This window comes from Chanodichthys erythropterus, chromosome 6 (assembly GCF_024489055.1).
Source record: "Chanodichthys erythropterus isolate Z2021 chromosome 6, ASM2448905v1, whole genome shotgun sequence".
Taxonomy (NCBI): domain Eukaryota; kingdom Metazoa; phylum Chordata; class Actinopteri; order Cypriniformes; family Xenocyprididae; genus Chanodichthys; species Chanodichthys erythropterus.
In genome coordinates, this window is record NC_090226.1 from 19,168,909 (window position 1) to 19,186,515 (window position 17,607).

Below are 17,607 nucleotides of genomic sequence, written 5' to 3' on the forward strand. Positions count from 1 at the left end.
TGGAAATTGGACAGAAATTATCAATTAGAATTTAGTTACTTTGATCAGCACCTGGCTTCTTGAGTACTGGAGTTATTATTATTGCAGTTTTAAGTGAATATGGAACAATACCAGAAATAATCAAATGATGAATGATATCACTGATTAACAGAGAAAGATGAGTAGATCAACAAAAGGGTTTTAGATACTGACAAGGCTTTGGGCCCTGAGAACATCCCTCATTAAACCCCTCTCATTATGGAACTGTAGAACGGAGAGCAGATAGCCTTTGCTTTCACCGGCCATTTGCGTGTTGCAGAGAAAATGTACACTAACAGAGCTCCAAAGCCACAGCTCAAAAAGGTGACACCACTATTCCCTCATACTCTTACCAATTACACATAAAGGCTCAGTGTGATGGAGAGAATATCAATGAGGCTGATATCCCAGCAGATAAAAAGAAGAAACACCTGGTCCTGATACACATCCTCAGCCACTCTATCTCCCGCTCGCTCTGTCTCGCTCTTACAGCGACATCGATGAGCCAACGTGGAGGTGTGGAAATCCCGCAGTGGACGTGCTCCTGGTTTAAGAGATAGAATTGAAAATTCCTTTTCAAGAAAGCCCCGGGATCACAGGCAGATGTGCCGGCCTTGGGGTGCAAGGTATGGAGTTCCTGGAGATGTGAATATCATTGGAAAATAAAGATGAGGTTTGCTACCTCAAATGTACTAAGATGTAAACACCGCTGATGTTTACAGATGTGTGTTTTTTACTCTTTGAGAGTAATCAAATTCACTCTTTAAATTCTGTAGGCTTCACACAGCCCCCCAAACTCCATTTATCACTCTTGACAACAGCACAAATGACTTTGGGTAAAGAGCAGAAGATGTATATGCGGTTCTAAGGGAGTGTTTAAAAGTGCTGCTGTGCACATGGGTCATGGTGTGACAGATTTGCCCATTAATCATCAATAGGTATGAGAGGTTACTGGCTATTGAGAGAGGTGAGCGCCTCTGTATGAACAAAGTGAAAAAGTGATCTTGTAGGAAAAGAATGAAGAAGTTGACATCTGCAGTGGCTCATGATTTATAAATGATCCTGAATACAGATATTCTGTACAAAAAAGAGCACGTATACCACGAAGGACACAATCTACAGACCAGAGAGGAAGTTGATTCACAAGCAGGGATACATGTACACCATGGCCTATTTAAGCATGTTCTAAGGGGTATTAAGAGGGGGAAAAAACAAACAAAAAAAATCTATAAATTCATAAACACCCTTTTAGCTAGAAAACGATGTCATTCAATGCAAAACATTACTAATTAGTTTGTAGTTTGACACATTCACAAACTCATCTATTTTATTCAGCTTCAGCTTGGAGACTATCACAGAAAACCAAAAGTTTGGCTTCAAAATGGATGCACAAGATCAATGAATGTAAAATTTCTCAGTGGGAAAGCAGCACTGGCAATAGAAGCAAAGATCACATCCATTAATTGGCCAATCAGGCTCAGTTACAGCTGTGTTATAGTCCCTAAAGCTAACAAAAGCAGCACACAACAAGTAAATTATTATTATTAAAGTGCAGAACATTACTTCATGCCATATTTCATACCATAACGCCATCATTCAGAGTTTAGATCACTGCATGAATGTGTTTTATTTCTCATGAGTTGGGAAAAGGAGAGAGCAAAACCGATATGGGATGGGTTACCTACGCACCTCAATCAATAGCGTCATAATTAAAGGAGCGGGTGTGTTTCGATAAAGCTATTCCACACAGTTTTCTGCCAGCCAGCTGTAATTGCATAGAAATTTATTATACTATGAGTTTTCATCTGGAACACAGCGAGGAGGGGAACACGAGCTCAGAGACATTCATAGAAAGTACTAATGTATTTGGACCCCTTTCGTTCTCTCTCTCGATTAGATTTCTTTACGGTGAATAAATGGATGATGAATCTGGCCGCCTGATCCACTGGAACAAAACACACACTCACACACAATAATGAATAAATACCCTTCAGGACTATAGAGAAACATTCAAGACCCTTTCAAAGCCGTTGACAATGGATTAGTCTCCTAAACATGGGTGGTACAATGCAAGAATTTGCAAAAAGATGTGGGAAAGTTTGTGGCTCACAAACGTACTTTTGCGGCTAATGTCTCATTTCCCTGGCAGGGAGATGCTGGTGCAATTAGAGCATGTTGGAGAGATACAGTGAGCCTTAATTGAAAGGGAATGGAATGAAAGAGGGGAGACAGATGGAAACAAATGATTTGAAACCTCTGGAGTGGTCAAAGCTTGGCCCAATCAATAGAGCACAGATTACTAGCTTCGAAGCGTTTGATCCGGTTAATGGAAGAGAGGTGCAGGCTTGGGACCAGGCTGAAGCGGGTCACGGCTGGGAGCTTTCAGACCGTGAAGAGATCGGGAGGAGGGGGAGAGTACCGGGGGAGTCTTGCCTCTCTGCGGGATCGATGACGTTCGTGTTGCCACTGTAGGTTTTCAGTGGACATTGATCGCTGGACATTGGGCTGGTGACAGAAGACAGGTTGTAGTAGCCAATGTTCTAGTCAGTGCTGGAGAGAGACACACACTTATACACACATAATGTAGGGCCCAAAATGTGTTTTCTAATGTACAACAATTTTATTAGAAATCTAAGTGAAAAGTTTAATTGAAAATTTCGTATTCGTTTCACGTCATAAAATAATGTAAGGTTCAAAATTATGTTTATAGTTGGCATTTTCTTCTGTTATTTAGTTTTTTAATTATAAATCTAAATGAAAAGTGTAACTGAACAATTAGAATTTATTTTAGAAAGTATTTATGTTTCCTTATTTTGAAGTAGCGCTGAAACAAATATTTTAGATATAATTCCTACTTGTTTAACATCTGAATATGCACAGATAATGTAAGGTCCAAAAGTAAGCTTATAATTAGCAAATGTGTTCAATTTTTTATTTTAAATCAAAGTGAAAAGATAAACAGAAAAAAAAAAAAAAAGCATGATTTTATGTCCACTTACTTTGAAATAGCGTAGATATATTGTAAATATTCATAAATATTCCTTATTCATTTTACTTCATGGAATGTTTTATTTAAAATTGTTTTAAATACTAAAACATTATTTCCAAATTAAATTATATCTTGAAATCCACTTTTTTTTTTTCTTCTTTCCCAGAAAGTCAGGTGATAATTTGTGCTAATCATTTGTATAAGAGAGTACTACTTATCAAGTAGGGTTATCCTAACCTTAACTCAATAAAACAAATGTTAGCTCATGAAAATAACTTCAATATGATTGTCTTACTATATATTAGCTCTCTAACTACCTTCAGAGATCATTAGCAAATAGAAAGACATTTGACACTATAAGCCTATAATCATCCCAGTATTCCTTTTAAAATCTCTTTAAAGGGAAAGTTTAAATTCTGTTATTATTTATGCACTCTCATGTTGTTCCAAACCTGTATGACTATCTTTCTTCTGGGGAACATGAGAAAAATGTAATATCGTACTTGTCAGTTATGGAGACAGGAGCTTTTATGATTTATAAATGATCTTTCTTTTTTCTTTTTCTTTTTTTTCAATTGGTGGATCAAGTTTATAAAAACAAGTCTAAATGATTTATTCACAAATTGGACGGATCTAACACTTGTGTTCAACTCAATGACTCATGATCTAAAGATTATTAGTGAATAACAACTTAAACTTCTGTCTGTTTACCACATAAAGCTATGATATGAATTCTGAAGACATGGAATACAGCGTATGAGTCATATTATGCACCACTTTTATGATACATTTATGTGCTAGTCAGTTTTGAAGCTTGAAAGCAGTGGCATATTTTTTTTTGTGGGTGGGACAGGAATGTGTGTGTTGGGGTGGGGTGGGGGGTGTATTGTATTTGTATCATTACAATAACAAATGCACAAAATTTATTGACATAGACCTCATAATGAATATGATAGTTTTGTCCTTACATCTACTAATACAATATATTGTTAGTCTTGAGAGTATTTACATTAGCCAATAAATACATGGATCCGCATTTAATATTAGATTGTCTTGATGGACTAGGGGTAGAACTTTTGTTCAGCGTGCCAGAGGTTCTGGGCTTTAATTTAATTTTTTCTCATTCAAACCAAAGATGTTCATCAGTGATTGTATATAAAGAGCAGGGATAGGTTTATGTGCAGACTTTCTACTGACCAGACTTTCTACAAAATTTCTCCTTGTGTTTCACAGCAGAAACAAAGTCATACAGGTTTGGAACAACATGACAGTGAGTACATGATGACAGTAGTCTGTTTTGGAACTTGAAGATTTCTCTTTAAGCCCATTTCCTTTCATTTTGTCACTGCGGCTGTAAATCCTTTACTTATCAAGCCAAGACAATGGCTCAGTCACAGCAACGGGGTCTCCTGGGAGACCATGCAAAGATAAGAAACGATTTTCACTCAATAGCAGGAATTAGAGACTAACAGCCCCTATTAAAATTTGTAGCAAAAGTGTCACTTTACACACATGCGGAGCTGAGGGAGAGACTGAGAGCTGACTCGGAGCTCAGTGTGTTTATACGTGCGCATGTGGGTCGGATGTCTGCGTGACTGTGACTGTGACAGTGACTGTGCGCGTGCACTCGTGCATAGGCATGTTCTATATGGACAGAATTGCAGGATCTGACACCTATGACGTGATGAATCTTACACACAAGTGTCGGTATATTCACACACATCAGGAAACATCACAAACATTCTCTGGCATAATGCCACTAATTGTGATACTGGTATCTCATAACACCAACGGTGAGAAATATTTTTCCGTTTTTTTTCTGACAGCGCAGGCAGAGAGACATCTACCTTCATTTGGGAGCATGTTGTACAGTGTGTTCCATCATTCCGTCACTGAAACAGAAACTGATGCCATGTCTGATTTACAATGTATCATATATCAAATGCTTGTCTTTAAGCCCACATACATATAAAGTAGTAGGATGCTTGCAGATAGTTCAATACCATTCAGATCTAATGCTCACCAATTCTGCATTTACTTGATCAAAAACAGTAAAAACAGTGAAATATTATTACAAATTAAAATAAGTGTTTTCTATTTTAAAATATATTAAAATGTAATTTACTTATGTGGTGGCAAAGCTGAATTTTCTTACAGAAATCATTCTAATATGCTGATTTAGTGCTCAAAAACGTGTGAGCCGTAATATTTTTTTTCAAGAACCCTTGGTCAATAGAAAGTTCAAAAGAACAGTATTTATTTGAAATGGAAATCTTCTGTAACACTATAAATGTATTTACTGTCACTTTTAATGTGTCTGTGACGAGCAGGGCGGGCGAGAGCCGTGAGGGAACGGCGCGAGGCCGGTGACGCGAGTGATAATGAGCGTCACCTGCGAGGCGTGCCGGCCTCGAGTCTCTCACGGAGGAGCTCCGGAGGCATAAAAGGAGGAGCGACATCAGTGAAGGACGAGAGAGGACCAGGCCTGGACTTTATTTTATGTTTTATTATGTTTGTGTGGCCGGCAGACGTCCGCGATGTTTATTTTATATTAAAGTTTTGTTGAATGTTCGCCGGTTCCCGCCTCCTTCTTCCCATATCTACTAACCTTGTTACATTGGTGCCGAAACCCGGGAGGAAGGAGGGACATGCTGTCGGAGAGCGCTCGCTGCTGAGGGGGATCGCGGTGCTGCGGAGTTCGGGCAGCGCGGAAGTGAAGACCGCGAAAGGCTGCCCGAGGCGGTGGTGCTGGAGCCTTGTGAAAGGTGGGACGGAGACCCGGATGCCGTGCTCCTGGGACGAGGTGGGGTGGCTGCCGTCCTGGACCTGGAGGGAGCGGAGGAGTCGCCGCCGTCTGCCGTGGGCCGGAGCCTGCTGCCGTCCGCCATGAAGGGGAGGAGCAGGGGACGGGGGACTCGCTGCCGGCTGCCCTCAGTCGGAGGAGCCATCGCCGGCCGCCAGGAGGCGGTCGAGGATCGGGCCGTCCACCGAGCGTCCAGTGCCACCGCATGGCACCGCGAAGAAGAGCCTCTTGGCAGGCTGAGGACCGAGCGACAGTGTGTCTGGGAGCCGGACCCAGCATTTTTTTTTTTCTTTCTTTTTCCTCTCTCCCCTCTCTCGTCCTGTCGCTCCCCTTGCTTCCGTCTCCTTTCTCTCGTCTCGTCTGTCCTTACCCCCAGGTGCTGCGGCCGCCGAGACAGGCCCCGGGGGGGAGTAAAGCGCAGTCTCGGAGGTACCCCCCGGCCTGCGAGGGGCGTTGGGGGTATGTGACGAGCAGGGCAGGCGAGAGCCGTGAGGGAACGGCGCGAGGCCGGTGACGCGAGTGATAATGAGCGTCACCTACGAGGCGTGCCGGCCTCGAGTCTCTCACGGAGGAGCTCCGGAGGCATAAAAGGAGGAGCGACATCAGTGAAGGACGAGAGAGGACCAGGCCTGGACTTTATTTTATGTTTTATTATGTTTTTGTGGCCGGCAGACGTCCGCGAGGGTCTGCCGGCATTACTTTCGTTTTGTTTGTTTATTTTATATTAAAGTTTTGTTGAATGTTCGCCGGTTCCCGCCTCCTTCTTCCCATATCTACTAACCTTGTTACAGTGTCATTGCTGGATAAAAGAAGGTCTAAAATCTTACTAACATAAACATACAGGGGCGCCGCTAGCAATTTTGGGCCCTATGGAAGAATATGAGATTGGGGCCCCTACTGCACCAAACATAGAAGTCAACCTAGCTATCCAAAATCTTTGTCTGCAATTTAATAATAATGACCTATTACTTTTGCTATTGCTTTTGACCACTATCAGTATTTAGTCAGAGACCTCCCATGGCTATAGCTAGCAGATGATTTATTATCCAAATGTAAATGTAATAGAAAATATACAGTACAGTAATCAAATATTCATTTTCATACATTCTAAACAAAACCAACTGTTTAGACAAATATTCAAGAAGGTCCATATTTTAAAGCTTTTTCTAACTTGTACTCGGCCTTAAAATAACATAGTTCTTGTAATTGTCAACTATAGCATTTGATTACAATAAGGATATGATTACAGGTAAGACCATTTTTCCATTCTTTCTTTTTATAGCATTTGTTATGTAAAATAGCTACAACATGCCCCAGTTGTAATATAAATCTTTAATGAAAAATATATTCCCTTAACAGATCATCTATTATAAATTCTACAAATAGTCAATTTATACAATAGAAGACATTAGATAAATTATGATAAATTCTAGTAAATGTGGTCTTCATGAGTTTAAAAAGCTTGCTGGATGATGTTTTCCCCTCTTTTCATCAGTCATTTTAGTGGCTGTTTTAGATCATGTTTGACTTTCTCCGTAGTGTTTCGCATCCAAATGGGTCGCACATTTTATCAGCGTCGCATAGAAACGGCTTGTGCAAATCTTTACACTTTTGGAGCGCGCTGGTGAACGCGCTTATTGTGATTCGCGCACCACTCATGCAAAATTAAACAACTGGGCTTCAGTCACAGTCATATTGCGCAGAAAGTTGATCCATTCAGTTCGTACAGCTTATAAAAGCTCCGAACGCGTGATGTATACAATTAATTATTAGTCTGATGATTGTATGTCTCGGTGTGTGAGAGTACCGGCAACATGTGAGAAGTGCTGGTGCGTAGCGGCCCACTTCGAGCACTGCCTGTTACTACTAATAAAACCAATCTCTGGGGGCCCCAAAAGTGCGTGGGCCCTTAGAATCATCCTAACCCCCAAGCCCCCCACCCCCTTAGCAGCACCCCTGTAAACATATACAAATTTTGTTTCAATTGGTTTAACAAACTGATGTCAGTTTGATTTTTAGTCAGTTCACAGATGCATTACAGGTGAAGTTCATTACATAAACTATAAACATCAAAGGGCTGTATAACTGTAATGACACTCGAGACTGAGCGAGTGAACCGCTGCAGAGGCGGTGCCACGCTCGGTGCGTCATCGACAGTTATATAGTGTTACGGGAGGGGCTATGCTCGGGGGTCCAAGTGTGTCATCAGACCCCCATTTTAGCTCCTCCCAAAAAATCCTGAGCAGAGACTTGGTGAAAAACTGTTTAACGCTCTAACTTCACAATTAAGCATTACACAATTCATAGTCTTTGTTATGTGTTTCAGCAATACATTTGTAACATTTATAAAGTGTTTAAAAAGAATTCTCAGAATTGACTTTACAGGCACTTTAAGTGTGAAAATGCATTCCAGCATAAACAAGCATTTTCAAATATTAGAAAACAAATGCAAGGTGCATGGCAGACTGCTCATGATATATGCTCAAACATCTCAAGGATGCATAAAACACATTAGTTATATAACTGTTGTATAACAAAGTTGCATAAAAACTTTGGCCATCTTCACTTGAATCTTAAAAATGTGAGTGTGCCAAAGACTTTTACTCTCAGATGAAGGTCAATGAGTAAAACTACATTTGTACATTCTTTGTTGGTCGATGAAAAACATCATCCCACTTGAATGACCTTTCCCCGGAGGTCTGTTCACATAAATTCAATTATCTTCTGATACATGTCAACTCCTCCATCTGTCATCTTTATTTAGCCTGCAGCACTGTGGCTCATGTGACCACATTCAACGTTACATCTGACCCCCCTGAAAGCTTTACATGAGAGAGTGCTGTAAGATGGCTGACCAGCTTTACTCTCATGGTTTCAATTAGGTCCCATGGGCACCCAATGACTGATGTGTGTAATGGCCTTGGATATGGGCGGCCATAGCGAGGGCAACCTTAAGATGATGTGTAAAGCCTGTGTAATTTACCACACTCAGGAGTTACACTCGCACCACAGAGCATAAATCAACCAGCCTTGGCTTTCTGAGCACACAACCCTTTCATCTGGAGCTAAAGAGTGTCATACCATCTGCCGCCAGCAGGTGGAACACTGACGTCATGTGCTAAGAGCTGCTTTTTATGGTAAATCCCCAGAAGAAGCATGAGACTGAAGAGAATAATGAATATCTCAGGCACAAAAGATTCTGTTTCAGAGCTTAGTGGAGACATAAGGATTAACTCATATAAGGAAGAAAAGGAGAACATCACAAAGCATGAGAGACACTAACAGGATGGAAGAATAATCGGTTTCTTGAAATAATGAAAAATGCAATCATATGATTCATTGTCATTAAACAGTTGAAGCATTCTTCAAAATACCACAGAGGAAAGAAAGTTATGTAGGTTTGGCGTCTTAATGCGTTTATTGCAACTACATTCAATCTCTTTCTCATTAAACAGCCAGATTAACGAATGGCTTGACACATACCGTACCAGAGCCTAGACAAGGTTTTCTTCTGTGTGTCTATAAATTCGGCAACCTAAGCGTGTTTATCTCAGAAATATTATTATTATAGCCTACTAGTTTATCTAGTATAAGTAATAATTTACTTCGCACCTGCACTCACAACTACCTAATAGCAAACACCTTTCGCACACTGCCTGTTTTATTATTGCTGACCACCTATCAAAATCTGTGTGGCAGTGTTGCACATATACAGTATATAGTAGTGAAACCCAGACCAATATCAATTTAAGTAATACACAGAAGTCATAACTTTTGTTTTAGGCAATACGATGAGATTTGGACAATGGAGGAACTTGAAATAATATGACAGATATGAAAAGAAATGTCATCGTATCGGAGTTTATGTTCACAGCACATCTATTATAGCTCTATTATGATTTTTATTCATACAACACTTTGTTGTATGTGTCAAGCCATTCATTAAAAAGAAAAAGGTGCGTTTTTTTCTTTTTCCGATTTCTATATTTTATCAAAAAAACGAATGACCAAAAGATACAGGGACCGTTTGGAATGCCTGCCGGTCAAAACAGAGTAAATGCAACAAAACCCCAGGCCAAACGTACATAAAACATCTTTTAAAAACCAATTTCAAGTGTTTTATTGAAAATATAATCTATCAAATACAATTAACTAATCATCTAATATCATTAAATATTAAGTGTCTGTGAATTGTGTGTATTTTTTAAATCAATTTTCAGGTCTTGTTTTGCTTGTTCTATGGATGGCTCAGCTTAAAAGGAACAAGAGACCATTAACTTGAATCAATGATTTGAAACAAAAGAATCATAAAGGTTTTGAAGCTTCATGAAGCAGTGTTTCGAAAGCACCCATCACTAGTATGATCTATTGGTATGTTTTATCAATTTATCATACCAATAGATCATATACATTATAATCATGACATTTCTAAATGTATAATGATCTAATGATCTGTTTTGTATTTTAAGGGAGTTGAGGGATAGTTGATCCTGCCACGAAACAGCCTATTTATAATATTTTTTTGTTTGTTTGTTTGTTTTTTTGACAAAATATATATATATATATATATATATATATATATATATATATATATATATATATATATATATATATATATATATATATATAATAAGTTAAAAACATCAAGAAAACACTTGAAGAAAAATAAATGTAAAGGTAAGATACAAAAATAGTAAATCATTAGCTTACCAACAGCAATTATATATATATATATATATATATATATATATATATATATATATATATATATATATATATATATATATATATATATATATATATATATATATATATATATATATATACACACCATAAGCAAAATAGTATAATGAATAATAATTTAATTTATAATTTTAATAATTATTTTGATTGGTCAATAGCTGTTTTATTCACAATAAAACATGGCTATGACTGCTTCACCCAATGGTTACCCCCTTGCAACCACTCTTAGCAACGTAAACTGTTCTCAGTTTATATTGTTCATTGAAGCTTACTGTATTAAGTAGAAGAGTGTTGTGAGAAAAAGATTGAGTGAGCGAGTTTATTACCTGCATTCAGATTTAGCATTTTCCTTCAGGTCAGTCCTATGTTCATAATAAAAAAATTCAGTTTAAATGTCTGATGTATTATCTTGTCCTTTTAACAGTTAAGTGGTTTTCCCGTTACTGACAGCACTAGTCAAAGCATTTGTCAGTTGCGTCTTGTTCCGTGTTCACAACAATTCAGTCTTTTCAATGTAAAAGTCTTCGCTACTGACTGACACATTCATAATGCCATCTAATGGCGTAATAATGTAACTTCTGTAACTGTTCACGGTCAGGTACTATTTTTTTTTTTTTTTACGGCGGAATGAAGACTTTTAGTGAAAGTTTACTTCATGAAAGTTGCATTGATGCATATTTGTGGCTAGAAAATTAAAACAAATTAAATATGACAACTTGCCCTGAAATAACATTTCAGACAAATAAGGATCAATAATAACGTATCACTATAACAATCAGCCCCGGGTGTCCCATATAATATATTATCATTTAAAACACTGTTGTAAGTCTGTAAGTCTGTGCAGCAGGCATCGTTTCTAGCCTTGGGCTCACCTGCGGTTGAGGGCATGATCATAGGGACACAGGGTCTTCCCTGCCCCATGGCGGGGGCAGATAGCAGCATTTTTGCTAAGGAGGCAGAGATGGGCTGAACTAGCAATGATGTCGGGTTGTGGCGACTGTCTCTCTCAGCTGTAAAAGAGGGAACAGAAACAAAAAGTATTTAGAACAGCTATATCAAAATTAAAACACTAAGAACACAATTCCATTCTCAGAATTCCTTCCTCAGAATTTCACCCTCAGTATGCCATTTCCATTGATCATTATTTTGTGAGCATTTAGAGCACTTCATGGGGATGTTAACGCCACACATGAGCAAACCAATTACCCAATCAAAGAGATGTTCTATTGGTTAACACCTCCACTGAGTCTTCTCCCACATCTTCATCTACGAGGGCAGATGAACAGCATTACTCTGTTACGTGCTGCATAAATATAGTTGCAGTGGGGCCAGGCAGAGATGCATCTAGTGATGTGAGGTGAGTGAGAAGGGGTGGGCAAGGAGGTTCTTAATGTGCTGTAAATCAGATAGAAAGAGAAAGAAGAGCGCTGAGAGGTACCTGCACAGCCAGGCAGGGACGTATCAAAGCCCTTCCTCGGCACTGATTGCAGCTCATGGGCGGCAAACTAATAGGCCCGGAGATTTTAAGTTTGAAGAAACGGTTTCTAGCAAGCCAATGGGGATTTATATGGACGAAATGCTCCATTGATTCAGCCTCATTAAAACGGAGAAACGGTGAGCCTAATCCTGCTTTAGGAGCAAATTTATTTAGGAGCTTCAATTTTCCAGCAGTGCTCCTGCACCGGAGGGATGGGGTACAGTCATCCACGAATAACAATCAGTAGACCTTTCTGTTACACAACACTCTATTACCTTCCAAAGATAAACGTATTCACAAGCCGCAATTATTTTACAGCAGTTATGTGGGAATGAACGCAGAGGAAGGTCCCCTTAGAATGAGCTTTATTTTTTTTCTTGGTCATAGGGGGATACAGGGAGTGATTATTGGGCTTAAAGTGGGGCTTTTGAAGTAACATGGTATATGTAATTATCTGCTTAAATGTCACAAGGGCCAAGGTTCTGTTTAGAGAGAGTATATTATCTGAACTCATTATCTTTAACCTTTTAAATGTGATTTTATCCAAACTTTAAAGGTGCCCTAGAATTAAAAATTGAATTTACCTTGGCATAGTTGAATAACAAGAGTTCAGTACATGGAAATGACATACAGTGAGTCTCAAACACCATTGTTTCCTTCTTTTTATATAAATCCCATTTGTTTAAAATACCTCAGAAAAACAGGCGAATCTCAACATAACACTGTCTGTTACGTAACAGTCAGGATCATTAATATGTACGCCCCCAGTATTTGCATATGCCAGCTCATGTTCAAGGCATTAGACAAGGACAAGAAAGACAAGCTGAATAATCAGACTAGGTAAGCAAGCAAGAACAACAGTGTAAAATGGCAGATGGAGCAATAGCAATAGCTAATGTACTGTTAAATGTGGTTAAAGTTACCATTGTTTCTTACTGTATTCACAGAGACAAGACTGTCCTTATTTTCATTTACATTCATACACTTGCAGTCTGTATAATTCATAAACACAACTTCATTCTTTATAAATCTCTCCAACAGTGTGTAATGTTAGCTTTAGCCTGTTAGCCACACATAGGCTACTATCAAACTCATTCAGAATCAAATGTAAACATCCAAATAAATACCATACTTACGCGATTAGACATGCTGCATGACGAACACTTTGTAAAGATCCATTTTGATAGTTATATTAGCTGTTCCTATACCTTGAATACTACTTTTGCATTCGTAACTGAATTGCAATTCTGCATCCTGTTTTCTATCTCAAATTAAATGCAATTCACATTCATGAATAGTGAATCATGGTGTTCAGTGCAGAACTGATGTTGTAGTACTGCATATCCAGACACAACAGAATCTGATAATGGCTGCAGAGTGAATTGAATAAAACGAGAGACATGAAGTGAGAACTTTTCAGTCTAATGCTGTCAGGACATGTTTAGACCACTCACTTTTTTTTTTTTTTTTTGCCATCCTAAAAGTACTTTTATTCGTCTAGATAAATAAAACACAAACAAGGTTGTGGTCAATAGCGCTCATACTTTCCTGTTAGTTCTATCTGTAGTACAGCTAAAAATGAACAAACAACACATTTAAAGGTACAAGATGCCCTAAAAACCCATTAGGTTGCGCTCCATCTGGAGATATTACAGGGCTGGAAATAAAGTAGTCCTGACCTTGATGAACTCCTGGAGAGGGTATGCACTCACTGTTTCAGCCTTGTAGATACTGAGGAAAGATGGCTGATATAGTGGAGTCCATACTACATGGGTGCAGGAGAGGAGCATTTAATACATCATGTCAACTAACATGCTAAGCTCTCGGTAAGAATGATTCATGGTGCCAGTGAAAGACACACCCCTTTATCTCCAGAGGACAGACAATGCTATGCCTTCTATAATGGATCCAACAGGAATGGCGCGCCACACTTATGCAAGTAAAAAAAAAGTTTGGTAACACTTTATTTTAAGGTCTTTTAATTAGTTGCTTATTAGCATGCATATTACTAGAATATTGGCTATTTATTAGTACTTATTAAGCAAATATTAATGTCTTATTCTGCATGAACTTATTCTACACTCAATCCTACCCAATACCTAAACTTAGCAACAACCATACTAAGTATTAAAAAAGATTATAACACAAGACGCGTCACTCGTACTGTTTTGAATGGGAGAAAGTGCAACATGCAATAAGGTGGAATATGTCCTACCTTCTAAATAAGAGCCAATCACCGATTGGTAAAGTCACTGCATCACTGCAGTGGCCGTTAGAAGCTCCGGTTCAGTTAGACGCGCGTCTCCAAAATGAGACACAAGAGACGCGCATGTAGGACTGTGCATGCACATTAACTTGATCCAGCCTGAAAAATGCAGTTTTTTTTTTTTTTTTTTTTTTCATGAATCCAGCGTTTAGAAACAAAATTTATGGGACAGTTGCTGTCAGATTTCGTTGGTGATTGCAAATATGAAGTTTAACCGAAAGCTTGGCAAAAAGCTTTGGAGAATTTGATATTTCCCCATTCAAAGAGATAGCTGCACTTGAATGTCGGAGAGGCATTTCAAAGATGACCGCCGAGTGAAATGACTTGTCTTAAAGGGACTTTGGTATTAATAAGCAGTAAATTGGGATTTTATTGAGGGAAAAGTCATAGTTAATAGTATACATGTGTTCCCTATACTAAAGTGTTACAAAACGTTTGATATGTATGGTTTATGTATCTAACCAAAATCACCAGTGACCAGTGATTTCTGATACGTAAAGATTCATGTAGGCCTACAGTCAGATGTTCTTTGTCACAGAATTGTTTATTGTCAGTAAATCAAACCAGTACTAAACGGTCAACTTCACATAGTTTCTTTTAGTAGGATGAAAATAATCTGTTATTTAAACTGTGATTAAAATGTATATCGAAAGCGATCTAAGAACCCTTTACAATCGCTGTAGCTGTCAATCAAACGGTGATGTTATCAGTGACTAAGTTCTGGACTCTTGCCAAAACTCCCATTAGAATCAATGAATCTCTTATTTACATTATTGTGTTTGAACTGTTAGTTATAATGAAAGCATTCATTAGTGTGCAGAAATCGAATTACAATGACGAGATCACTACATTCATGTGCTCAACATGTTTGTGATCAGCTACATGCTCATCACTGCAACCTTTCATGCCACAAACACATTATAATGCTATAATCAACACTTTTCATGATTAGTAAACCTTGAGAACTGTAAAAACGTACTAAAAGTTTGAGAGCTCCATATGCAATAATTAGCTATTTTCATATGTAATGATGTTAGCCAATCACAGCAGTGGGCGTTTACACTAAAATCTCAAAGCAGAGCATTCGAATCAGAGGACTAAAATCAGGGCAGGAAAAATTATAAATCCTCAATTTAATACAGCAATTCACCTGCAAGGCTAAAATCTGTCTAGCTCACTTGTTTACAACCCCCTAATTGCAAAGTGTCTCTATTTATTGTCCAGTATGAATGGTTGTTTTTATTCATTTATGTCACCATTTATTGCACTAACAATAACCAATTCGACCCAATGTGTGTTGCTAGGGCTTATTGTGTTTAATTTCTCCTAAAATCTGCAAATAACTCATTAACATGTTTGTTTAATTGTCCTTTTTTTGACTTGGTTGTGGTATTAGTATAAGTATTACATCAAATTTCAGCATACACATTCACAAAATGCAGAGCTCTCTGGGGGAAAAGAAAAATAGATATATCTATATATAGATATCTAGATATATTTTCCTGGATGATATATGCATGCACAGTCACACTCACAGTGAGCCTTTGCAACATCTTGACATCTTGTACTTTACTTGATCTTTTTTAAGGTTCAAGCAATGTTCCTTCTTCACTGTAATCAGCACAAACAAAGCTCCCTTATTCCACACAGAATTACTCACCTGAGCTCCCTGTGAACTTTGTTCAGTAAACAGATTCACATCACAAATCAATTAGATACAGCATGCTCAATGCCATAGATGCCTCCCTGCTGATGCAACGGGCTGCGTGTTTAATTTTAGTATACTTCATTACATTTCAGTAAGCAAGATAAATTTAGACAAAGATTAACTAATGGCCTTATGATTAAAGTAGAAGACAAGGTAGTGCTAATAGGACACAGTCACAGTACTACACTATACAGTACAAACATCAGCACTTACAAAAAAATAAAAAATAAAAGAGCTGAAGATGATCCAAAATAACTGCGAGAACATCAATTTTTTTTTTTTTTTTTTTTTTTTTTTTTTGAGCAAACAAGCCTCCCAGGAAGAGTTATTTGCTGAAGTGCGATTACCCACAGGGCTTAGACTCATTCCCTCCACACAGAGATGCTCATGAGATATATATTACACGCCTGTGGTGGTGCCATATGTGCAGTGTTCAGATTACAAACACGTCAGTAGCTCACATACAAACTTATTCATTCAGTCTCGATGTGTTACAAATCATATCTCTGAGAATGACTGTATTTGGGACAAGCTCATGTTGATAAACAACAGGGGTTGCTTTCATCCTGAAGAATGTAGCGTAAGATGCACACATATATGTGCTGTGTTCAAAATATCATTATATCAAACTACTGGATGTGCACTTCATTATAAATGTTCATTATGCAGTACAAAGTGTACACACATATATTCTAGAATATTGTGTGCTCAAAATTCAATTGTATTCTATTCAGAAAATCATGTAATATACAGTTTCCACTTAAGTAAGCAGTATGCAGTCCAACAATATTTTATTTACAATACAAATACAGACTTTATGTTTGTTCTGTGAGTCATTTAAAGCAAATTAAATTGATCTCGCCATATTTGTTTTTTTATTCGCTTTAAAATATGTTATGGAGTTGCACATTTAGATGCAAATTGATTTTCAAAAAAGCAGGTCATTAATTTCCATAAGAACAATGGCAGCAGTTTTCATGACGAGAACTCACTCATCTCTTTTGAGTTCAAGTGATTGTACAGTCCTGCTTACATCCCTTCAAGTCTTTCATGTGTTAAACCTGAGGTCACACAACCATAAATTTGTTTACTTTTTTGCAGTGAATATAGCAGCTTAACACTGAAAAAAAAAAAAAAAAAAAAACTAGCCTAGTATAAGATCATGGGTAAATTACATTGTCTTTCCTGGAAACTGAATAGCAAATTAAGTATGCTTTAGTGGAGATACTTCTTATTAATTAACATCCTTCCCATCGTTGCTTTTTTTCTTGAGTATATTTTGTTTCAGAGAAGATGAAAAGGTGTTTTATGATAATTGAGGGGGCTTGAACTACTTGTTGCATAATATTGATAATCTTTGAATATATTATCAAAAAAGCTGCATAATTACAACATGTCAGTCTAACGCGATATTAATAACATGATCAATTAGAAAACACTAAAGTAAATGAGATACAGTACCGTTCTGAGGCCAGAAAGATGTTGTTTTAAAGACATTAATATTTTTTCTTCAACAAGGCTGGATTAAATATATCAAAAGTGGCAATAACGACATTGACTTTTGAAGGATCATTTGACACAGAAGACTGGAGTAATGACTGGC

At 37.9% G+C, this 17,607-nt stretch overlaps 1 protein-coding gene across 1 annotated transcript in view; it reads right to left on the reverse strand.

Moving 5' to 3' along the window:
- LOC137021626 (inactive N-acetylated-alpha-linked acidic dipeptidase-like protein 2) overlaps positions 1 to 17,607 on the reverse strand; it is a 243,516-nt gene that overhangs the window by 122,419 nt on the left and 103,490 nt on the right. The window contains exon 6 of the mRNA XM_067388346.1: positions 11,426 to 11,563. Coding sequence (XP_067244447.1) covers positions 11,426 to 11,563 — 138 coding nt within the window. The remainder of the gene's footprint in view (positions 1 to 11,425; positions 11,564 to 17,607) is intronic.